This window comes from Vipera ursinii (genome assembly GCF_947247035.1).
Source record: "Vipera ursinii genome assembly, chromosome: 3".
Classification (NCBI taxonomy): domain Eukaryota; kingdom Metazoa; phylum Chordata; class Lepidosauria; order Squamata; family Viperidae; genus Vipera; species Vipera ursinii.
In genome coordinates this window covers 89,660,286-89,686,694 of record NC_139516.1, presented here as the reverse complement: position 1 = coordinate 89,686,694, position 26,409 = coordinate 89,660,286, and the positions used below count along the sequence as shown (strand labels likewise).

Genomic DNA, 26,409 nt, shown 5'->3' with positions numbered 1-26,409 from the left:
AAAACAAACAAATAAATAAATAAATAATAAAATCAGCAACAGGTATACATCCCTTTTTAGACTGCATACAAAAGAATAGAAAATCTGTAAGTAACTTGACTTCTGAAGGAAGAAATGGCAGACTGAAAATTGTACTGAGGAATGAAAAGCTGGCAACTAGGCTGGCTCTTTGAACCTCTCTGGACAAGGAGAGTACTTGAGATTACCCACATGTGCTCGATAGCTGCCCCTCACAAAGAGATAGAAGATAGTCATTTCCTGAGGGTTTAGAGCTCTGGGAGACAAGATAATATTCATCTCGCTCAAACCTTATTTGGTACCTTTGAAAAGACTCTTTGGGACAACTATGACCTGGATGACTGAGAATCTCCATAGACATTTAGATATTACAATGGCAACATAAACATGATTTACAATTACAGAATGAAGCAAAGTATTTTAACATTGGACATATTAAAGGACATTTTTGGAAAATGGTCTCAAAAGTTAATATTAATAGTGTCAACACAGACATCTGTACCTCTATATGTCTAAAAGTGTATTGTTAGAGTGTGTCTAAAAGATGTTATACCTGCCAAGATCGAATTTAAAGTGGATTTACAAATGACAGGCTACACTTGAATGTACAGAGAAACATGGAAAACGTTGTTATCCTGGACATACCAAAGAAACTGTGTCTACTTTAATACTTAAAAGGCATATACAAACAATAAACCAAGAGAATGACCTGGATAATTTTCCTATATTGGACTTACAAAAGAGGTTTGTTAAAGTTGTGAACGATCTCATGAGAAGGGACAAAGAATGAAATAAAAATCAAGTTCTGCAACATTATTTAAATGGAATAAAGGTTGAAACTGATGGGAATAAAATGAAAGAATATAAAAACTGGTTTATTTGATCAAGGCTCATAAAGATTTGTTATTTCTGTTACGCTGAATGGAATTTTGCTGACACTGAAATGAGTATGCTTTATGGATTCATTTAGAGATAAAAAGATGGGATATGGGAAGAAGAGATTATTTGTTGTATTTTAAGAGGAGTTGACAAGTTACTAAAACTGTTGATAGCTATTTTGATGAAGGTTGGAAATGAGATAGATTTATTTTTCTTTATTACTTTTCATTCTCTTTCATTTTTTTCTTCTCTGCCTTCTATTTTGCTTTCTAGTCTTCTACATTTGTTTTTATTGTTACAATTACAACCTTTAACAAAATTACTATATTGATGGATGCTGAAAGTCTGTAAGCAACCCAGGTACAAATCATTTATGCTTTCTAAACTAACATATGAATTGAATTGACTTGGGAGGCCGGTGTGTGGTGTAGTTGGTTCACATGGTGTAGTAAGATGGAGGGTTTGTTGTCACTGTGTGTTGGGGGGTGGGAGCACAAAGGGAGGCTCAGCTAATCTCAATGTACACATAGTTGTACTTTGACAATAAAGGTTCATTTCATATGTTGTAATGACCTTAGAAGGCAACCAGCCATTCGTGAAGCTGTTCCAACACAAACAACGCTCACCGACTGCACTGCCAATTTCTGGGCGAACAGAATTTCTTGGACTGTCTTCCATACCATTTTCACCAAAAATTTCCATTACAATAATTGAAGCTGCCTATGCCTAAGTCTCCAAAGACAGGCTTCTCTCCTCCAGGTAGGGGATGCACCTCATTTACCAGATAAAATAAATAAAAGGGCTGGAAGACAATCTGAATGAAGTTCAGGATTCTATAGTCCAGGTGATATGGATAAATATGTAGCTTTTCCCTTAACATTCAAAGACTAGCATTGGAATCCTTTTAAATATTAAGTAGTTTGTTTAGGTTTTTAACTTGATTTAGCAGCAGAATAGGAAAATATAAACAATTCTGATGCCACAGAAGGTGACAGCATGTAAAGATTTTGCCTAGCCTTGAAAAAAACTCAACAAGGTTTAGTGCTGGTGGTTTTGTGCCAGAAGATTGATGAGGACAAGTTGGATAGTGATTTATACCACTATCTCTTAAGTGCATGGCATAGACAGCTCTATATTCCCATGTAATGGTTGAAGAAATAATGCGGAATTAAACAAGCATTTATTTTATTTATACTTAGATCATATTTTGCTTCACCTTGTCCTTGGTAGGACACCTATGTAGAGTAGGATGATCTTTCTCATTGCCAATGCAAAAAAACCTTGGGAAATAAATATTCTTTAATGTTGAGATGATCTAACACAGACATGTCAAACTCACAACGTATCGGGACTGTTTTGGCATTGCCGGCAATGGGGTGGGTGCAGCTTCCGCGTGACGCATCTGGCCCGCGGGCTGGAAGTTTGACACCCCTGGTCTAACATAACCCAATATTCCTTAACCCCGAGGGTCTCATTTTTGGCAGAATTAGACAAAGCACTCCCAGTATAAGATAAGCTGAACTTGTCATTGGTAAAATCAAGTGGGATGAGTAATGTGAATAAGGGTGGTTAGTGCAGCAACAGCCTGATGCATCTTGCAGTAGGCATTCTAAGCCCTGCCACACTTGCACTGTGCCATACTGGCCCCTCACACATCCTCCCCTACCTGACAGCAGCCATTTTTCTGGTCACCAGCCTGCTTATAAGCTGCCGTGGACTTGCAGCTTTCTGCCAGCTTCCCCACTGACTTTGCTTGTTGGCAACAAGTTGTGAGAAGGTCCATTCTTAATAACCCATATTCCTTGCTTAATGACAGAGTGCCGGGATTGCTGTTGCTAAGCCATGTCACGTGATGTGCTTTATGACAGCAATGCTTGGTGATGGAAATTCTGGTTAACCAAGTACTACCTGTACATATGTAGTCACCAGGAGTTGGCTCATTATAAGTCTTTATTTTTAATCAAGTTGATGTCATCCAGAAGTTCTGGAGTACAACTCCTATTTTTTGACACTGGCTATGCTGGTTGGGAATGTTGGAAGATATTCTGGAGCAGACCAGACTGTCTATCTCTAGAATGATGGTTTATAGTGACAAACTATAATGGCATCTCAATAACAGCAACAAAGTTTGTATTGATATCTGACCCTCAAGAAGAACATATTATTTAATCCCCAAAACTGTTCAATAAATGAATTCTACTGTTATCTGTTTTCCTTACAATATTTTTGGCTATATAATGATTGGAGGGTTACAGAAGCTCCGTTAAAAAACTAGCATGGAATGCAGAAAAGCTAAAATGTGTCTGCGCAGTGACCCTACAAAACCTCAAGAGATGGAGTATCAGAAAACCCAGTGTGCTGTGGAATATATGCTGAGTATGAATGACTGATGATGACATCCAGTGTTTTGACAGACATTCAACCCCTTTTCAATATGACCAATCAGGCAGTAGGAAAGTAGCAAATTGGAACTAAACAATTAATTAGCTTTGATCCAAAGATGCAACCCAAATGATTTTGTCCTACTATACAGTGCATAAAATTCAAGGCCCTTTCAATTCTTAAACAAGCATACCTGTCATCATTGTTAAACACAAAAAATCCTTTGCCAGCACGTCCAAATGCTATCTGATTGTTATTGTTGTCCCACCAGTTTGTAATTGGCTCCCCATAGACAACATTTCGGAATATCACCATGTTCCTAAAATGGGGGGGAAATGGATCAGTGTAAGGAATGTACACATCTTTACACAACCTGGTAACTGTGGGAAATAATGGAAGATTATCTTGATAGAGAGATGAAAGATCACTTGCTAGGGCAGCCAGGAATAAAACTATTTTAAATTCACAACAGATAGATAATATTAAGCTCAGAGAGACAACTCCCTAATTCAATGAAGAATAAGGAGGAGGAGGAGGAGGAATTACAGCACAATCAGATTTGCAAGATTCTGAAATTAGAGCCAATCTTAATAAAAGTAATTTTTGATTTTGTCTGGACTACATAATGGGGCTGACATTAATTTGATAAATCTGTTTATGTAAGAAAAGGTGCAACATATAATTCAGTGAATTCTGGAGGTCTGAACTACTTCCAAACATTACGTCTGTTGTGGACTTAAATGTGTTTTACCATTGCCATGTTGACAACTGATCTTGCATACTTTTCTTGCTGTCTGCAGTAACTTTTGGATACACTCCTATTGCTCTGAAGCCCACAGATTATGGAAATTGTAACTGAAACCACCTGTACAGCATTTTGTAGGGAAAGACATCTTTAACATCCACCTGCTTACCTAGGAAAAAAATGGCTTATTTGAACCCTAGACATACAGAAGAGCAAATTTACTCTCAAGAAGGCTCTATATAAGGTAGCACTGAAAGCATTTACCGAATTTCATCCCAACGGTGCTCACAGATCGAGCCATTGCCACAAGTTTCATTTGCATAAATTGTCACAGGTTTAATGGATCCATCACTATTGCTTGGTGGTCCAACCCAATCATTCAAGTCCTTGTTTAAAAAAGTAGCATACCATTACTAAAACCATAAGAAGCAAGATATGAACATGCTAAATAAATACCTTCATTCCTTTATAATATCCGGCTTTTAAACATTTCTAGAAGCAGCAGTCCTAGACTCTGGAAAGTTAACAAGGTTCTTATTATAATTTATGCAAGAATTTGAGAATCAGTGAAACTTAAACAAAAAAAATCACCAAAAACCTAAACTGGCACTGCAAACATCAGTTAAGCTTAAACACTTGCAAAAGTTAATTTTCCCTGCCATATGCGAATGTTTCTGTGCAAATATTTTTAAAGCAAAATTATGCAATTCATATTCTGTATGAGCTAAAATCTAAATAGTCTCTCATCAAAACATCCTCCCAGCTGTTTAAAGATGAATACAAACAAAATAAATGGACAAAGATATAAAATATAATGATTAAAATGCTGCAGTAAAACTCACAATAGTAAAGACAGGAAAACATCAATTTCAATCTGTTTTCAAAGTGATGGGACTATCTTTTAAGATACAGTGGCTTACAAATAAAATGAAAACATTTTCAAAATCAATTGTTTTGTGTGAAGTAACAAAAAGTTACCGTTCCATTCTGGATATCTCTAGGCCACCAGTAGCTTGACATGATTCGTGTGAATCCATAGGGATGAGCAAGCATAAACCCTACTGCCATCTTATAAAGTCTATTAAAAAGATAAAATAAGAGTTCTGGTTTAAATGTGTTTTCAGACACAGAAATGAACAAACATAGAATAGATAACTTGAAATGTTGAAAACAGGTGACAGGCACTCTCACAAAATGGCTCCAGTCACGGGTGTGAGCACTCAGCTTATCAAAAAATAAACTGATGTTTGCTCCCTATTATTCCCCCCCCCCAGCACACCCAATGTTCCCAACAATCATAGCTTATTTTTATCTGGTTTTCTGGGCAAGTGAGCTCATTTCCAAATAAAGCATCTCCCTGTAGCCCCCAATGTTTATAGGTAAACTGCACTTAATGACTGATCATTTAGTGACTGTGCGAAATTACAACAGACTCACAAAATGATATTTATGACCTGGATATCAAAATTCCAATGGCCAGCCCCTCCCCCATGGTCACACAATTCAATTTTGGGCCCTTTGCATTTTGGGTCTACATTTACGGCCACAGGACTGCAATTTGAAACTTTTTTTTTTATAGAAACTGGCATTAACTTCCAATTTCCTGAAAAAAACACCCCTTGCAAATAAAGGGTTCATTTAACAACTGCCACATTCACTTAATAACCACTGCATATGCTTAACAAAAAAATGTTGTAAAATCAGATCAGCATGTGATGACCCAGTTAATGGCTGACATGACTTAATAACCATAATTCCTGGCTCAATTATGGTAGTAAGTTTAGAGAGCACATGTACGGTACTCTCTAAAGGTGTTTATGTAGATCCCAGAGATATGTTTGTAAAGATGATGGTGGAAGGCCAAGCTTTCTTTTGTAGCATGAGAACTTTCCATTTATAGAGATGCAGGAGGAAAAGACTTAGTCTACACTTGGTAGATGTGATCATCACCACCACCATCTTTAGTACCAACTCACTCTTCAGTTCAGAAAACAGGAACACGTCTACACTGCAAAGATATTCCAGTGGTATATTATATCAAGGATGAAATTCTGCCCATAATTTCTTGAGATTACACCCAACTGAATACAATGTTATCTATTTTCATATAAATATGTTCAGAAAAATGGAGGGGAAATGTACATTCCATGTTTATTTTTAGGCTGCCACGGGCTGCAGCACCAAATTAATGAACTCTTGAGCATGTTCATACAAAAGAATACATTACGATAAAAGTATGCATTAAAATTTTTGAATGTCATTAATTTATGGGACCGCTTTGGGGGGGAAGGTTTTTTAAAAAATGGATGGGTTACAATTTGGTCACAAATTTGATTCTGGAACGCAGAATCAAAATTCAAAGAGCAAATACTTCTAATTCAGTAGCCATCCAGCTATGGAAACTATACATTTTAGGTCTTGCCTCTGCCAATGTGGAGAAAATCTTTCATATCTAGTCTTAAATGACGGTTTTCAATTTGACAATGAGATCTGCTCAGATTTCACTTGGACATGAGAAAACCGCCAATTTCAAAATTAAAGGACACAAAAGAAATTCAAGACTGCTCCTGAAGCTATGTATTTTTTTAAAAAAAATCTTGACTGTAGATTATAACAAAGCATTTCATGCAAATGTATGCAAATAATAACCAGGTTTACTGAAAATAAGGTATGGTTACTTGTCTAACAGAAAACATGTATATTGTATGTGATACTACTGTATCTCCTCTCTATATCTTTTCCCTTTTGAGAAATAATGGGATAATCACATATATTTCTCAATGTATCCCAAATTTGCTTAAGCTCCTTGTAGGAAGATCTAAAAAGCATTTTTTTTTCACTGGCTTCTCTTCACTGAATTGCTTAATTCAGCTTTTGGGGTAGAAATGTCTACAACTAGATATCTACAACTGGAACTGTAAATGGTATTAATTTGTAAATTACTAGTGGGGAGACTTTTTAAACTTCTGATGGGATGGAATGATTTGGGTTTAAAATTTAATTTGCAACTACAAAACAGCTTTTATAAACTATTTTAAAAATAGGGGCAGGGTTACCTAGGGTTCCAAAAAGTGAGAATGGAGGACCCACCACTTCCATGTCCCCTTTGGTTGTCATGATTATCAACAAAGATGAAGGCTTTATCAGATGGCATCATATGCCAGCTTTCTCCCCAGCTCCTAAATCAGGAAGAAATAAGCATGTATTTGCAAGACATTTCAAAATAGGCCAGTTTAGGAGGATATGATCCACTCCTTTCAATTTAAGAAGCGCAGTTGCCAAGCTTTGCATCAAAAGTCCACACTGACTGCACCATGATTTTATTTATTTATTGGGGGGAGGCATAAAGGTATCTGAATCCTCCTCCAGCACCTGGATCCCCATCTGGTCCTGGTTAATGTAAAAAAAATAATTACTTCAAATTTGCCATCTTTTGTCCATTCCATTTCCGAAGGACAGACCCCAGCTGCATGCCATATTTAAATTCAGTCACTAGACCATTTCTGAAGTATTCAGAGCTTTGGACGGCTTCACCACCCAAATCAATTACCTGGAAAAAGCCAAGAAAAGGTAGAGAAGGAATAAAGGAAAGGATTCCTAAAGATAGCATATCTGGCAAGGTGATCACTTCCTATTATACTGTGTATTGACTCATTCTCAAAAGTGGTTTAGCAATTTCAAACATTTAGTCACCAAACTAGTTTCTGGCATGTACAGTACTTTTGAGGATCATCTTAGATTTAGGCCAATCTTGCACCAAATGTACTAGCTGCAATTATACATCTTTCCATACAAACTTTCAGGCACACTTTGGAAGTCCTTCTGCAATGTCTCAACACTAAGAAAGGAACATAGAGAATGTTTCTGCTGCATCATCTTGAATGTGGAGACCTTTTACCAACTAAACTAGATTGACCTATGCACTTTTAGGCAAGATGCTTGAAACTCATCAGAAGTAGATTCTTCAAAGAATCAGCATTCTGAAATAACACGTAGGTATCTTGTTATATTTACTTGTTATATTTACTAAAACACATAGGTATCTTGTTATATTTACTTAATCACATCTTGTTCTATTAATTTCAACTCGTCATCATAATAAGAAAAAAGGGCTATAAATTCAAAAATGCTTTCTTCTACATTTTGACTCTTGTCCTTTTGAAATTCTACCTTTTTGTAAACAATGTAAATACCTCAAGGTTTAAACTCGACAAACCTTCAAATTTCCATTGTCTTAGCTAAGTTAAGTTTCTTCTCAAATCAATTAATTTTTAATTTTTTTTAATTTAGAAAGGCTTGTAAATCCAGAGCCTAGATTTTACACAAATACCAACAAGCACATTAGATCTTCTAATCATTTAAGTTAATGCCTTAGAGTTGATCTGTAAAGAATTGCTTTTCTCAAATAGACCAAAAGTCTATTGGATCTTAAGGTCACTAGAGCTATGATCTGATATGAAATGAAGCTTAATATTAAGCAGAGACATATTGTATTACTGTAGATCCTTTTTGTGTGTGTGTGAGCTCCTGAGAATCCTACAATTCTGAGCTGCTGACAATTGACACAAACAGACAGACAGACAGACAGAGCGAACAGATTTGTTGACAAATTATTCTTCCTAAGTCCCCCAGTCCACAAATTGTAAGATAGCTCATTTGAAGCACATGAACATTGAAGAACAATGGACAAATGCTGGGAACTTTCCTTTTATTATTATTATTTACCTCTTGATAGATGAAAGGTCGTGAACCTTTGGTGAACCATCGGGCATTGAGGTTATTTAGTTTGCTTAAAATAACATTTATGTCCTCGGGCCTTATGTGCTTAGCAGCATCAATTCGGAACCCTGCAACACCAAGGTCAATCAGGTGGTTCAAGAAGTCTATTATTTTTGAACGCACCTCGTCTTTCCACTGGGAAAGGTCAAGGAGTCCATAAAGTCGACAGTAACGAACCTATACGTATGGGAAAAATGATTACTACAACCATACAAAACAAAACAAAACCAGTCTGATTTGGGACAATGTTGAAATGGTAAAAGAATTAAAGCCTTAAGCACCCCTCCATAACCGGATATATGACTCAAACCTCAATCACTCCAAGGATGTTCTGGGATGCTGAAAATCCAATGAGACTTGTCCATATTGTCTATGGAGATTCTCAGTCATCCAGGTCAAAGGTGCTTGTCCTTATTGTTTTCAAGCGTTTACAACACAGCTCTCTACTAGAATAAAAGCTGCTAGATTTTCCCGAGTCCTACTTTTTGAAAGTACAATTTTACTTGCTTGCTTTTTTGGTTTGATTTTTATCCTGCCTTTATTACTTCATAAGTAATTCAAGGCAGCGGACATAATTTTCTTTTTTCCTCCTATTTTCCCACAACAGCAACCTTGTGAAGTGATTTGGGCTGACAGAGAGAGACTTGCCCAAGGTCACCCTGCTGGCTTTCATGGAAAAGGTGGGATCTGAACTCATGCTCTCTTGGTTTCCAGCCTGATGCCTTAACCACTACACCAAATTGGCTCTCATATATCATACTGTATATTCCATAGGTATGCTTCATTAATACTATATTCTATGAATTTGTATTAAGATGCAGGAGTTTTGCAAAGTCACTGCTGCATACCACAAAAATTGTCTTTTATGCATTCTGTGAAGCAGCCAACAGATTTACCTAAGTGTTTGCCACCGACAAGCTCAATTGCCTTAAGAGTGTTCTTTCTCCCCTCCAGCAAATACAGATACAGTATATGTAATAATACTCACAAACGTATGCTTGATTTGGATTTTCATCGAGCAATTAAGGTTTTGCTTCTAAAATGGAAAACTGCATTTATGTATAGCAAACCACCACTTGTAATAATAAAACGTATACCATCACAGAACACATCATATGGAAAAGTCTACCTGAATAGGATCACTGTACAGTAGTTTTCAATATCTCCACTGGGTGTTTTACATATTGGATCATTAAAATCAAATCTCGAATAAGGGACAGAAGGAAAATCGTGGCGTTCTGCATTGAAATAGCTCTTACAGATTCCACGGTTGCCAGATCCAGCTGCTGAGTTGAGCATATGGTTGAATACAGCATCCACGTAAATATGGACCTACTGAAGATACCATATATATATATATATATATATATATATATATATATATATATATATATATATATATATATATATATATATATATATATATACATACACACACATAATGTCACTTGATCTTAGCCATCTTTTTTTCTTCTTTTAACACAAGGTCTTTCCTTATATATAAAGCATTCACAGACTCAACTAAAATGCTTGCATTTGAAAATAACCAAGCCTTAATAAGGAAAAACTTGTTCAAAATATAAAAAGAGTTACATTTTACCTAGAGCACAATCATCTTTTCTATTTTCTGTTGTTCCTGTTGCACTCTTCCATCTAGACATTCTTCAACCACTGATAATCAGCTATCAGCATACTAATGGTTACATACCCAGGAAAGCAGAAAATGCATATAGTCTGGTATTGCTAACACAAGCTTACTGTTGAAGCTAGGAACATGAACTTTGCCCAAGGCAAGAGACAAATCCAGGACTTTTCATCTTCATGTTCACAGAAATGAGAGAAAATTAGTATTAGGCCTTTGTTAGTTTCATCCATGATGTTTAAACATAATTTAATAGTTGCAACTTCTCTCAATAACTCATTCATTCAATCTGCAATATCCTAAGTGGTTGACTGCAGAACCTTAATAGTCTTAAACTTATTTATTTTTCTCAGTCATCCCTGGTTGTTGTATTTTTAAAAAATGTCCAAAAAAATTCAGAATCTTGAACATTCTTTGGGGGCATCTGGGCTAGTTTTAGTAACACATTAAAGGATTTCTTTTTCTTTTTGATTTGCTTCTGTATAAGGAATTAGCTGGTGCATGCTTTGGTCCATAATTTTTTCTACAGAACTATTTAAAATTAGTACTTGCCAGATTCAGAGGAATTTTTTTTAATGCACTTCCAACATTTTGCAAACTGTGTCCCACTTCAAATGTTATCATATTGGTACAGGAGAAACCTTTCCTAGTTTCAATCAACGCCACTCCAAAAATGCATATATATTTTTTTAAAATCCCATTTATATCCCGCCCTTCTCTGAAGACTCAGGGTGGCTTACAATCTAAAGCACAAATCAATGTGCTTAGCAATAGTCTTCATTCTATGCATATGCCTGCTTATTAGGGCTTTCGCCCGCCCGCCCCAAGCAGCATTATTACAAAGTCAGCTTATTGCCCCCAACAATCTGGGTCCTCATTTTACCTACCTCGGAAGGATGGAAGGCTGAGTCAACCTTGAGCCTGGTGGGACGCGAACCTGCACTAATTGCAGGCAGCTGGTGTTATTTAAGGAGGCATTAGCCCACTGCTCCACCAAGGCTCCTAAATGAAACAAATAAGGAGGCAAAACATAAATCTAGGCGTCCTGCTCTTTCAGTATGTAAATCAAAAGGAAACATAATTTCTTATGCTAATGTAGTTCCTCTATATTACTAGAGCAGCATATTATAAAATTACAAATATGCATTTACTATCCATTATGGGGCCATCCACACTTCTTTTCCCCAACTTGAACACATCCTAATTAACATTTACTGAGGTCATATTCTGACATCAAAGCCTCCATCTTATTCTCAGCCTATTGCTCAGGTATTCCAACAGAAAAGTGGTATTTTCCCAAGATATCACAGCACAAGACCTGTACATATGCTCTCGATCTCGTCAGCAAGCACCTTTAAAGGTCAGTAACTTGCTGGATTTTAACTGGTTGGCTGCAGAGCCATCCCCTTACATCTAGGCTCCATGCCTCTATGGCCATTTCTGTTGTGGCTACCATAGAGGCGGGAGTACTCTTTTCCATTGCTTTCAGCTGCTTTTCTTTTTTGTAGTTTGATCAGATCAGCAATGTAACAGAAAACAAAATGTCTTCCACTAGATTTTCCATGGTACGTTTTACATATGCATAGCATACCAAATGTGGGAGAGGTGACCAACAATTTTGTTCCTAATCTCTGGTTTTATTGAATAAAATGTTGCATAGGTTGCACATTTCAGAGGGGGGAATATATATTATTTAAAAAATAATAATGTTGACATGTTCACCTCAATTGTTCACTGAACAGAGAGATGATCTCTACAGCTGCCTCTCTTTCTATGGCCTTTTGCCAGCAAAAGGAATTTAACAGGCATGGCTTGGCTGCAGTCACTATTCCAATTAAGATACCAATGCCTTACCCACCACATTCTGCTCTATCTGCCAGCTTCCCTCTTCCCCACGGCATTTTTTAGAACGTTATTTCCCTTTTATCTCAAGGATTGAAAGAAAACATATCCACGTGGCTGGGGAACGAGCCCTATGCCAATGTATGACTCAGATCTTCATTTCTTTCAGAACAATATGCAGAATGACATGATTGTCTTCACTCAAGAGAATACATCTAGAGAAATTTAATGATTTTTAGTGTTAGCATATTAGCCCCAAATATAATATAGGTCAAAATCACATTTGGATAAAACTGATGTTTGACATAAAAATACTAAGCCAGCAAAGTCCGAGAACGTTCTTATATAACATGGAATGCTAATAAAATGAGGATTGAAAACACACATGTAAACAGTGCAACTGATGAAGACGTTTTGGTGACCCTTGGAAATTGACTCAGCTGATGGGTCTTTTTTAGACTAAGTCTTCCTACAACTTTCAGACAAATCCAGACTGTAGGAAATTGTTTCTATGATTATAAAAAATATTTTATAGCAAAAATGATTCTATTTAATTTTTCTCCATGGAAATTTGAGGAACTCGAATGTTTTATTATACAGAATCAATTCTATCTAATAAGAACTTTGGATCTAGAAAATTGGACAAATATAAGACACCACTAAAAAAAATACCAACTTCCACTTATGATGACTGCCTTTGTCCTCACATCTCCTGTTCCCCTCAATTAGCCTTAAGGTAGTGAAGGCCACTTACTCCAACATTGTTGCATCTAGTCACCATATCTCTGAACTCACTTTCATTTCCAGAGCGTGAACATAACTTATAACTAACTGGCTGGTATCTCTCCCACCATGGTCTCCAAGGATTCATAATGACAAGGTTTTCATTTGGAGGAGAAACCTAGATATTCAGAAAGAGAATGAACAGGTAAAGAACCAATATTATATTATTATTCAATGTTATTAATCTTATCTGTTCCAATCAATTCATAGCTTAAACAAGAATATTAGGATGAATATGAAAGTAACAATAACAATAGTCAATTAAAAGTATACAAAGCATTTCAAGCTTGAACTGCTTCAAGCTTCAAATTGGCTGGTTCAATTTAACTGAAAGCGTTTTAATCTGAAAGAAGTCTCTTTGAGCTTCAAGTAGAATCTAATATAATGCCAACTGTTTCAGGATAAACTACTTTTATAAAAATTGAAAATGAGATTGAAGTATCTGTTTTGAATTAAACATTGATTTAATCTTCAAAACACTTAGATTTGAAATATTTTACACTCCTCACTATACAATTTTATAATAATATTAGGGATTATCATTAATTATATGAATCTGGATCCAGGAAAAGCAGCAGAAGAGACACAAAAACAAAATATTCTTCTGCCTTCTTCCCAAGAGTGATCCTCAACTTTTTTCAGGAAAAGACTCACATGACTCCACAAAACAATTTGCATAAGTGCAGAGGATGGTATATAAAGGTAAATGTAAAGGTTCCCCCGCACATGCGTGCTAGTTGTTTCCAACTCTAGGGGCCGGTGCTCATCTCCGTTTCAAAGCCGAAGTGGTCATTTGGCCGGCATGACTAGACGCCAAAGGCGCACGGAACGCTGTTACCTTCCCACAGTAGTGGTCCCTATTTTTCTACTTGCATTTTTATGTGCTTTCGAATTGCTAGGTTGGCAGAAGCTGGGACGAGTAACAGGCGCTTACTCTGTTACGTGGCACTCGGGATTCGACCCGCCAATCTGCCAAGCGTCTGATCGACAAGCTCAGTGTCCTAACCAATTACACCCTGTTTGTTTCCTGCATGTCTCACTCATATAATATGCCAATAAGGATCACTAGGGAGTAGAATGCTTTAACCAACCCAGTGATCAGGACCCATTTCCAAGGAAGAACAAGATTGCATTACCTGAGGATGTAGTGCAGGTTGGGGAGGGTTTGTGAGTGTAAGGGGTTGCATGAGAGCTGTGGTGTGGGTTTGGGAGGGTGCATGAGGGTGCAGCATGGGTTGGGTTTAGAAAGAGTCAGGGAGGCTGTGATGTGAGTCAGGGAAGGTGGATGGAGGCGCAATTCAAGTTGGGGACAATATGTGAGGGTGTGGCATAGGTGAGGGAGAGTGTGAGGTGGTGTGCAGTGCAGGTCAGTGAGAATGTTGGAGTGTGTGAATGATTGGTACACGAGTAAGGGAGACATACCTTAGTGACTTGTAACCTTCCCTACCTGCTTCCTCAATGACTTTCTGGGGAGCCAGTGGAAAAGTTTGCAAATGGCAATCACGTGATTGCAGGGTGCTGCAACCAGTCATTAGTACGAATTGGTTGCCAAGCACATGACCAAGAGAATGTTAGGATGGCCAGAGTTCTGAGGGCAATTCCTAACCACAATTCACTTGGCAGCATTGTAACTTAGAACTGTCAATGAGAAAATGGCCACAGGTGAAAACCTCTAGCTCTCTATATGTCAGAGCCATATTTGCTTGTTCTATTACTGCATTCAGGAAGCACTGGAGCTATTATATTAAGCAAGATGCTTGCGGTTTACCTGTTCAGAGTGGCCCAATCTCTCTAATCAGATGCTGTCAGATGTGCTGGGATTGCATCTTACAAAATTTTAAGGCAGCAGGATATATGGGAGCTCAGAGTCTATCAGTGGTTATTTAACCATGACTAAAGAGAGAGACATAAGGGACGCGGTGGCTCAGTGGGTTAGGATGCTGAGCTTGTCGATCAGAAGGTCGGCAGTGTGGCGGGTCGAATCCCGAGTGCCGCGTAGCAGAGTGAGCGCCTGTTACACGTCCCAGCTTCTGCCAACCTAGCAGTTCGAAAGCACGTAAAAATGCAAGTAGAAAAATAGGGACCACTACGGTGGGAAGGTAACAGTGTTCCATGCTCCTTTGGCGTCTAGTCATGCAGGCCACATGACCATGGAGACGTCCTTGGACAAGCTCTGGCTCTTCGGCTTTGAAACGGAGAGGAGCACCGGCCCTTAGAGTCGGAAACGACTAGCACACATGTGCGGGGGAACGTTTACCTTTACCTTTAAAGAGAGAGACACTTACTCACCTGAACACCTGCAAATCCATGTTGGGCTAAGTACCCTTCACATTCAAGAGCAATGTCAACCCATCGCCATTCAAAAAGATGGACAATAGAGGTCCTGACAGTTTTGGGACTGGACTTGTGCTGGGTCCAGTAAAGTCCAAAAGCTACCAAGAGAAACAGCAGCACAACATTCCTCATTTTCACTTTGGCACATAGTGTTATGTTCCTCAGTAGCCTTTTGCTTTCCTGTTGGAGAACACAGCACCTTTACCAATTATGCACTTTGAATTCTGGCTTATTGTGAACACCATGTTTAAAGCTGTATATTCATCATCATCATCATCATCATCGTCATCACACAAAAACTAAGTATTAACGAGGCAGAAGACATTTTTGTTTCTTCACCAGGGTCAACAACCGAAGTTCAGAGAAAAATAACAAGCCTTGACTACAGGCAGGGATAAAAGCATATTTTATCAGATTCAGGTGCACAGACATAGTCAAAATTAATTTAAAGAGAGGGTTAGGCATCCATTGCTAAAAGTACTGTACTCCTGTTGACCAAGAAAGAGAAGATAGCCATATTTCTAACATTTATTCAAATACTGATTGATGCTGTGCAATGTTTTAAGGCTTTTAAGAAAGTCTAAGTATTCCATAAACAGATAAATTGTTTTTGCAGGCAAATGCTTCATGGTTAAAAATATTTTTTAACCTAGGTTGATCACAAGTGACATTTGTCCAAGTCCCTTTTCTAAATGTGGCCTTGGGAGACCTATAGTAGAAAAATCTGTCTTCCAGCAGAGCCCTTTTGCTTTCTAAAACTTTGAGCGAATCAAACCTGTTAACTATTTTTCCCCCTTTATATATACTGTACAACATATGACAGGTCAAATGGGGTTGCAAAAAGATGTAGAAGTTTATAAATTTTGGGCCTGTGTTGCGGAAGATGTCACTGCCTCTGCTTTGTGGAAGAGAATGTAATGAAATGATGAAATGCAACTTCTGATAAGGATACCATGTTAATGGTTGGAAAAGTCAGAGAAGAATGTAGAAGAGACAAGGGAGGTGAGTTTTTTTGTTGTTGTTGCTGCTGTTGTTTCCAGGAAACTGGAAGAGCTGACACTGAAAATTATAGCGCAACAGGTGCTGAAGAAGGTCCTGGAACAAAGTAGATGCTACATCTTTTTATTGCTGCAAATTGCAATTCAAGCTGGCTGCAACAACCGTCAAGGGGATGGACTAATGGAGTGAGAGAGCTGCCAAGATTGTAATTATGTCCAGAGTGGAAGTGGGATGGACAGAAAGAGTTTACTTGGGTAAACGGAGCTGGGAAAAAAACAAAGAGGGTCAGATCCATCTGGACAGGCAGATAGCAGCCATCACATTTGTTCACATTTGATATAACTCAAGAATGGAGGTAACAATTGCTCGCTTTCTTGTATGTCTGCTTTGAAAACAGAAGGATAGGGCAGCTCCACAACCAAGAAATTGCTATCATGTTGCTCTCTGCTGTGAGAAGAGAAGAGAATATTTGTAGCTCAGGGTTGAACTGTGGAGTCCTTGGTGCTCTCTGAACTTGGCCGTTTGCTTGCAGACATTTCATTACCAACTTGGTAACATCATCATATTGAACATCATATGAACATCATTCATATTGTCTCTGCTGATGATAGGAAGCCTACATGAACATTTTCAAGCTGAGAAAGGTGGTAGTAGTAGAGTTACTTCCAATTAACTTTTACCCCCTCTCCCAAAGTTTCTCAATATTCTTTATCTTTTATATTTCAACAGGACATGCACAAAAGATCGTTGTTTTCTTTTTGGCATATATTTCACTGTTTAAGTAGCTGGGATCACTCAGGAAGCTTTGCAAGAAGTGTGAATAACCAAACTAGAAACTATATTTACTTTTCTGCCAATCCAAAAAGAGCCATCCAGCTTTCCAGAGACCTCATTTCAGCTGAATATGAACACAATTTTCACAGAACTGTGCACTTGAACTCACTAAGCATCACCTGCACAACATCCCATGGATAACTTACACTTTTGAGGAACTCTACAAAACTCTTGGGGGTTGAAACTTACCAACTCCAAGAAATGTAAAAACCATGTAATAATCTTATATCTGAGAGGTCTCCCATGATAAACAAACACATCTCTGGGCAAATGATTCAACAAGGTTTCCCCATGGCAACTCATTAAATTTAATTATGCACCTAAGACGCCTAGCTCTAGCTGTGGTGTCAACAGAAGATCCCCAAGAGAACACAACCTTATTTAGTCCTTCTCCCTTGGCAGTTTTATTAACCTCAATATGCAGTAGTTACTGACTGTACTGTTCTCTACTCTTGGATGTCTTTTCAAGTTTCCAAAATCCTATTTTTTCTGAGTTCTAAAAACAAGTCCTTTGCTCTTCCAACCAATGCCCAATCAGAACCATGCAATCTGCTTGAGCACAATCCTGGAATTTGAACTTGTAATTCCTCTCCTAAGCCAACACCCTCAATTGTAGATATCAAGGATGTAAGTAATCCTTTTTACACGAGGGGCCACATTCTGTAAGAGCACAATGCTAAAAAAAAAGAGGTTCAGAGGGGAAAAAAAAGCATTGTGTAAATTAATTTTAGTTAAAATGAATAGCTACTCAGTTGTTTCTGAGAAGTCCCAATGGAAAGCATGAAATTCAGCTTAAGCATCAAGAGAGGCACTCTAGAAAAAAGAAAAATGATATTTGAAAGGAAAATAAATCATTGACTCACAGAATGCAAAGGTTAAGAGGGATTTTCTGACTTGCAAGATTCTGTTATTGTAACCTTACAATAAAGACAGAGCTAGTATTTATTGTTGTGCTTCTTGTCTGGACTTTGTCAACGGGCTAACGGTAGGTCAAAATAATTTGGACTGCATCTTAGTATCAAAGCTAATTCATTGATTAGTAGACCCCAATTTGCTGCTTTTCTACTGTAGGTCTGAGAAACTGTTTGATCTGACACCTGAGGAAGGGAGGGTACTTCTGTTTTATTCTTTTTTAATGGATTGTTATGAGCCTCTTAGGGACGCGGTGGCTCAGTGGGTTAGGATGCTGAGCCTGTCGATCAAATGGTCGGCAATTTGGCGGGTCGAATCCCAAGTGCCGTGTAACAGAGTAAGTGCCTGTTACTCGTCCTAGCTTCTGCCAACCTAGCAGTTCGAAAGCATGTAAAAATGCAAGTAGAAAAATAGGGACCACTACGGTGGGAAGGTAACAGCATTCCGTGCGCCTTTGGCATCTAGTCATGCCAGCCACATGACCACGGAGACGTCCTTGGACAACCGCTGGCTCTTCGGCTTTGAAACGGAGATGAGCACTGGCCCCTAGAGTTGGAAACGACTAGCACGCATGTGCGGGGGAACCTTTACCTTTATATGAGCCTCTTAGAATCATTATTTGAGATATGGGTCACATAGAGGGTGGGCGGGCGGGCAGGCAGGCAAGCAAGCAAGCAACCTCCAGTTGGGCCCTGCTGCAGGATTTATGACAATGTAATTTGGGACAGCAATGATTTTGTATTCCATCAGCATTGCCTCTTTAGGTTTCCATAACTGGAGTGTGGGCTGGAATGTGAAAAGTTATTCTCTGGTTAAGGACTAGGGATAGGTTAAATTTGGCATGTTTGTGAACTGCAGCGTATGGGGATAGGTGGATTGGTTAAGGAATGGTGCAACATCTTCTATGAATGTCTCTTAGAATAAGTATTGCTGACTTGGTAAAACCAGATTCTCTAAAACCTAACAAACACCTATTTCGCAAAGAAGGTAGACTGGGGAGGTTGGTGCCCGAAATGGAATTTGCCAGCGAAAGTGGAATACACACAAGAAACACAAGCTTTATTCCTGTCGCTGTTATTCTCCCTTGATTCTAAAGTATTTCTTTTGGAGCAATTGTTTACGTAGAAGACTGAAGCTTTGAAAAGCAGATTGTAGAATAGGACCCAGATTGTTGGGGGCAATTAAGCTGACTTTGTAATAATGCCGCTTGGGGGGTGTATGAAAGCCCTAATAAGCAGGCATATACATAGAATGAAGGCTACTGCTAAGCTTGTAAGCCACCCTGAGTCTTCGGAGAAGGGCGGGATATAAATGGAATTAAAATAAAATAAAAAAATAAAAAAAATATCTTTATTGTCACTGTGTAACTCACAACAAAATCAAGTATCATATTTATAAAAGGGAACAGGCCTCATCCTTGGGATTTCAGGGGAATAGTCAGACAGGTAGTCCTCAACTTACGACCACAATTGGGTCTAGAATTTCCATTGCTAAGCCAGGCAGTGAGTTGCAATCTTTTTTTGCTACAGTTGTTACACTAATCACTATAATTGCTCAGTGAACCATGCAGTCATTAAGTGAATCCAGCTCCCCATTTGTCTTTTCTTGTTAGTAGCCAACTGGGAAGGCTGCTAATGCCGATCCCATGACTCCAGGTGTCTGCGACATTCATAAATACATGCCAGTTGCTGAGCGCCCAAATTTCAATCATGTGACCATTGGAATACTGTAATGGTCGTAAGTGCAAGGGCTACTTGTAAGTTACTTTTTTCAGTGTGATTGTTAATGGTCGCTTAACAAATGGTTGTAAATCGAGAAGTACCTGTATAACAGCTTCAATTTACATTTGTGCTTGGCAAGTCACTGAGAGAACCTGCACGTTCATTATATCACCTATCCCCACAGCTTCACAGTCACAGCCTGATTGGAAGAAAACTTTTCTATGTTAATACTACTCATCAGCAAATGTTCTTCAACCCTTCAAACTCTAGAGCAGGGGTCTTCAAACTTGGCCCTTTTATGACTTGTGGACTTCAATTCCCAGAATTCCTCAGACACCTTGGCTGAGGAATTCTGGGAATTGAAATCCACAAGTCATAAAAGGGCCAAGTTTGAAAACCCCTGCTCTAGACCCACCAAAGCTTACTATACTCATTTTTATTTAAAAAAAAATAAAAAACAACCCAAAGAATTGTTTCACCAGTATGCCGCTTAAGGATCCCAAGAGCACTGCACTCCAGTGTTCTTTGTAGTACATCTAAGTTTTTTACATGTCTGTTAAAAGTTGAAACAGGCAGTTTTTGTACACATGAAATCTTTCCATAATCTGTACAGGTGAACTGGAGCTCATCTATTGCTGTTCAGTTCTTATATAAGACAATATTGCTTTTAGATTGGCAGATAGTTCTTTCAAGCCATGTCTAGCAACAGCCAACCTGAGTGAATGGAAGGAGAGTAAGAAGTTCTAAAACGTATGACACCAGCAAGCAAAAAGTCCAAATCTCTCATATTAGAAAAAAAATATCATATAACCTCCATTGTTTTTTTTTAAAAAAATCATATAGTTTTGGCTGGTCAATAAGAAATTGGAGGAAAATACAGAGGATTTGCATTTGTAAATGGTTCCTATTCAGCCACAGATACTTGCAAAAAGTATTTTCTGTACTTCTTTACCTCATAGTTGTATGATGCACTGAACAGTCTCATGCTGGTACTTTTAAAAAAAATCCATATTACTATTGCTTTAGAACAGGGCTTTTCAACCGGTGGAACGCATAGCACTAGTGGTACGCGAGCACCTGGCTGGTGGTACGTGTAGGACAGGTTGAACAGCACTGTAAAAAAAAATGTAAAAAAAAAAAGTAAAAAAAGCATTTTTTACTAACCTGCTTTCAGCTGCATTCCATTTCTCCATTCGCTTCTCAGCCTTCACGAGAAGTTAGAAAGTCTCATGGAACTTTTTTTTCCTTTTTTACCGATAGTCCCACAAACACGTGGGGAAGGCTGAGAAGGGAACGGAGAAACGGAATGCAGCTGAAAGCAGGTTAGTAAAAAAAATGCTTGGGGGAGGCGAGGGCATCTGGGTGGGGGCGGTAACCTTACCCTGCATGGTGGCGGGAGTGTTAACGGGTGTTGGGGGTCCAGGAGGAGCTGTGTAAAGCAGACGGAGGGGAGGCCAGATAGATTGTGGTTGCTGCTTGGGGCCGGAGGGTGATCGTACAGTAATAATAATAATAATAATAATAATAATAATAATAATAATAATAATAATAATAATAATAATTTTATTTGTATACCGCCCTTCTCCTGAAGGACTCAGGGCAGTGAACAGGGCAAACATATAAAAATACAAGAATACAAAAATTAAAAGAGATTAAACAAAATGCCCAAAGCTTATAACAATAAGTTAAAATACATTAAAAAATAATAAAACCCAAACCCATCACCCATCAGGCCAGTAGAGGTGCTGCTTGGGGCCGGAGGGCAATCGCACGCGCGAACAGGACAGCCACACACAGCAGAGGTGCTGCTCGGGGCCAGAGGGGAGGCCGGGCAGATTGTGGGCACTGGCGGCGGCACCGGCATGGAGGACAAATGCACACGTGAGACAGATGCGCACGGCAGAGGTGCTGCTCAGAGCCAGAGGGTAATCGCACGTGCGAGCACCCTTCACACCGGCACCACCAGTGCCTGCAATCTGCCCGGCCTCTCCTCCGGCCCTGAGCAGTGCCTCTGCCATGTGTGCACAAGGAAAGTGGGACCAATTGGAGGAGAAGCTGCAGCCGGAGGCAGAGTCCGGTGGATTCTCTCTGCTCTCTCCTCACCAGCCCCCCCACCCCCCCAAGCCTTAGACTTATGGAGGGAAGGAAGGAAGAAAGGAAGGAAAGAAGAAAGGTAGAGATAAACGGTAACATGCCTTTTGAAAAGTTTGGTTCCCCTCCTGCCCACTCACAATAGTAACCCATGGATTCCCCCCCACACACACAGGCACCCTGCAACCTGAGGGAGGGAGGGAGAGACAATGGAAGGGACAAAGGAGGAAAGAAAGGAAGGAAAGAAGGGAGGGAGAGAAGGAAGAAGGGACAGAGGAGGAAAGAAAGGAAGGAAGGAGGGAACCTACCCCAGTCAAAAGCCCCTCCACCAGAGATCCATGGATTCCCCCCACACAGGCATCCTGCAACCTGAGTGATGAGCTCCCCCCCCCGCCATTGACTTCGCTTGCCAAAAAGTTGCAAAAGGTGATCACATGACCCTGGGATGCTGCAACAGTCATAAGTGTGGAAAATGGTCCTAAGTCACTTTTTTCAGTGCTGTCATAACTTCGAACAGTCACTAAGCAAATTGTTGTAAGTCGAGGACTACCTGTACTTTATCATTTTTTTTGCTTTTTTTTTGGTCAAGTTTTTGACACCTTGCTGGGCGACTGGTGGTACTCGGATATTGCCTTATCCTAAAAGTGGTACAATGGGTGAAATGGTTGAAAAGCCCTGTTTTAGAAGAAGAAACCGAGAAGATCAAAGGAGTTTGATTGGCAAAGCTGATCTGATCTTTTCCTTAAGTATCTGTTGTCAGACAGCTACCATCTGCCATCACTATATTTTATGATCATAACTGGAAGCAGAGCTTCTTGGAAGGAATAAACGTGACACAGACCCGTTTTCGGTGAGGAAATCAAGTTTTGGAACGGCAGTAAATCCAGCCAAACAGTGGGAGAACAGGAGTCTGCAAACTGCTCAGTGATCTCTGTCCTCTGTAAATCTGAATCAACTCAGTTCAGAATGCTTTTCCCTACAAGATTAAGTTGTGCTTTATATTTTCCCATGGTATGTTGAAAGCTACTTGCTGAATTAAGCAGAGAAGGAACATTTTTGAGGAATGTGAAAACATTTCTGGGCATTTACAACACATATCACATTAAGGTAGCAATTAAGTCCCAAAACATTACTGGTCCAAGGATAAAAGTTATTATCTTTTCTATCCTTGTCTCTTGGTCCTTGGGTAGTTAAATGGTAAAGATTCACAGGACTCCATTCTGTCCCCAGTAGAGGTAGTTCTCATCCTACAACTCAACTCGTGGAGTTCAGAATTTTGTCATATATCACGATGGTCCTAAGTTGAGGCACCCATATGACTAACCCAATTTTATGACATTTCTTAATGAACGTATCAGTTGTAAAGCAAATGATTCAGTTGTTAAGCAAACCCATTGTCCACAATGAGCATGCTGGGTTATTTTGCCAGAAACCAGAAAAAAAAGATAATTACCAGCAAAAACAAAAAAATCGTAAACCAAAGTCACGCAATTATACGACATTGCAAACGGCCATAAATGTGGGCCAGGTACCAAGCGCCCAAAATACAATCACAGTGACCAGTGGGGGACAGCAAGCCACCAGAATTTTGAATTTGGGTAAGTACTTTTTGGGGGACTGTCATACCTTTGGTCACTAAACAGCTGATCGTAAGTCAAGGATTACCTGTACAACTTAACATTTGTTATGAAGTTATTCAGAGGGGCCACCAAGACTGTAGGAAACTGACATCAGTATGATTGATAGTACCTGTACTCTTCCATATAATGAGAATTAGTAAAGGATGTGTGGGTTCTGACTAATAGTTTATAAGTATTAACTAAATCCTGACAAGACAGAATTACTAAGGATAAGTAGTCCTCTCATCCAGGAACCAAGGAGGATTATTTTTAAATAATCCTGACCACAATTGAAACCAACAATTCTATGACTTCCGATTTTACTGCCAGCTTCTCTATTGACTCTGTTTATTGAAAGCTGGCAGTGAAGAACACAATTGGCAGTTATGTGAATGTGGGGCAGTCATAAACAAAATCATATTATTACTTTTTCAGTTCCTTCATAACTTTGAACCATTTGGGGATGCCGGAAAAGGTCCTGGGAGACCCCAGTAACCTAAGATCACCCTTTAAGAAACACTGGCTTAGGGGCAATGTGTGATTCCCAATCCCAGAGAAGAAAACACACACAGACACACAGATGCTCCTTCAAATACTGGGAGATGCACCTCCACACACCTTCAAATTACCTTTATCTTGGGCTTTATATGAGTAAGTGCGTCGGATTCTCTTACCTAGGAATGGCCATGGGAGCAAATGCAGACCTGCCTGTGCCATCAAGGGCGGTCAACTCTGCAAAAAACCAAAAAAAACCCACAACCTTTCCCCCCCCCCCACAACCATTTCCGGGCTGCAAACTTCCGGACTATCCCTAACTTTGTTGCCATCTAGCCGTCGTCCGGGCATTTTGCAGAGCTCAGAAACCTAGGCATCGTTCTCTAAAACGTGCTTACTCCACCTTGGGAGGAAGGTTTAGGAAAGTCTTATTCGCTTTCAGAACTGTCGCTCTCTTTGCTCTGCAGCCACATAAACCGGTACACTTTAACTGCGGGCTTCGGCAGACCCGTTAACTTTAGCTCTTACAGCTTATTCAATTCCTACGCTGCCAATTACTCCCAAAATAAAATTGGTTCATTTTATTGAAACGCGCCCGCCTCAAAAAAACAAAACAAAACCAGGCCCGACTTGTCTTTTGAGAAAAGCGCAGCGGAACGCATCGGGGAGCGCCTGCATAACGGCTCAGCTGTTTTAATCCGCCCTTTGCTGCTCCTCCTCCTTTGCTCTCCGGCTGCCCGTCAACTTAGCCTTACAGGTTTACACCAATCCTTGAAAGGAGAAAGAATGGCGTCCCTTTCCTGCGCCGGGTTTCTCCGACTTAAAATGCCCTGTCCTCCACCTTACAAGCCCTTCCGAAACCTTTAGAAAGCATAAACATTTGACTGCTGCCCTCTCGTGTCCACAGCGCAGCCAACCGCTCACCGTCTCCTCGTTGCCATTTAATGATTTCGCCACGCTCTCCGCAGCCGCCCGCACTTAACCTCCTTGTAAATATTGCAAAAGTAAATCGTTTTGATTCGCCCCTCCGCAACCAATCATCCCGACTTCCATCGCACAAACCTATTTTCCAGGCGTTACAGGTCCACAAGAGTCATGGGCTGAAATTAAACGTCATTGACACGTTTTTTTTTAAAAAACCAAAACAAAACATGGACCTTGCAAGCTTGTTCGCTGTTTGAACAGAATCCCTAAAGAGGAAAATGGAACGAACAAGTAGAAACTGAAAAAGCTAATCGAGACGAGTTGGGCAAGTAGATCATATTTTATACGATCTGTACAATGACACGGATTTCTGCGAACTTGATAGCTTGGGTTGTTAAGCCCATTCCTAAGGAATATCACAATGCAAAAGTTGATTCCTGGCAAGACGCCACCACCTGAACCCCTACTGATGTATGCATATAAAATTAGGTTGGTTTTTTTTCTTGTTTTAATTCTAGCATGTCTCACTTTGCTTGCTTGCATTGAACTAATTTTCCAGTTTTCCTCAGAATCAAGTTAATCGGTATCCACAAGTCTTCAATGTGGCAGAAATTCATACAAAAATCTGAACGAAACACATTCCCTGCTATGGGAAGGTCATTTTAAATTATCTTCCAACTCCTTTCATAGCCATAAAAAGGAAATTATCCTGATTTCTTTTTTTAATTTTTTTTAAAAGTTTTCATTAGTCCAGTGTCACATTAAGGAATCCTGGCACTATAGCCTTTTATCCCATTTCTTGTCTGACTTCAGTGACTTCAACATTTCCCATTCTAGTGATCTCCAGATGTTTTGAGACAATCCCTTCCAAATTCCCAAAGGTTTACATCAGCACTGTGAACTTTAACTGCCAGCAAGTCTATAACTGTTACCCAGGTGATTGGAATAAATTTTCAAAAATCCTTCTAATCACATGATGCTTAGTTTAGAAGCTGCAAGAACTGGAGCTGTGCTTGGGTAATGGCTGGATTTGAGATAATTTAATAGATGGGGGGAAGATTTAGGTTTTCTCTAGAGGATTGCAGTCATATTTCTTTATTTGCTTGCCAATCTTCCCACTGCTAATTCTGTAATATCAAAGGCTGAAGCGTGAGACTCATTTGTCAACCTGGCTTGGTTTGTTTTAAATCTCCATTGTATTTTCTCTTGCATGCTGGATGTTATTTTTTGCGAGATGACAGGAGTACGAAGCAGAATTTTAACTGTGTTTTTAACTTGCACTGAGACTATACCAAAGTCTCTTCCCAACTTGGTGTCCTCCAATTGAGAGGATAGAGGGAACCAAGCGCCATAATGCCCATCTTCCTCCCGGATATTAAGGTCACTGACCAGAGGATCACTAATTCTCAT

At 39.3% G+C, this 26,409-nt stretch overlaps 1 protein-coding gene across 1 annotated transcript; it reads right to left on the bottom strand.

The window, feature by feature from the left end:
- Positions 1-3,339: 3,339 nt before the first annotated feature.
- On the bottom strand, positions 3,340-26,409 carry LOC310638889 (pancreatic alpha-amylase-like; the record flags this gene model as incomplete). Its single annotated transcript, XM_083360250.1, is given in 11 exon segments — positions 3,340-3,598; positions 4,289-4,410; positions 5,003-5,102; positions 7,081-7,203; positions 7,441-7,574; positions 8,750-8,980; positions 9,933-9,953; positions 9,956-10,135; positions 13,042-13,188; positions 15,360-15,584; positions 26,107-26,409. Coding segments are annotated over 11 exon segments (1,845 nt in total).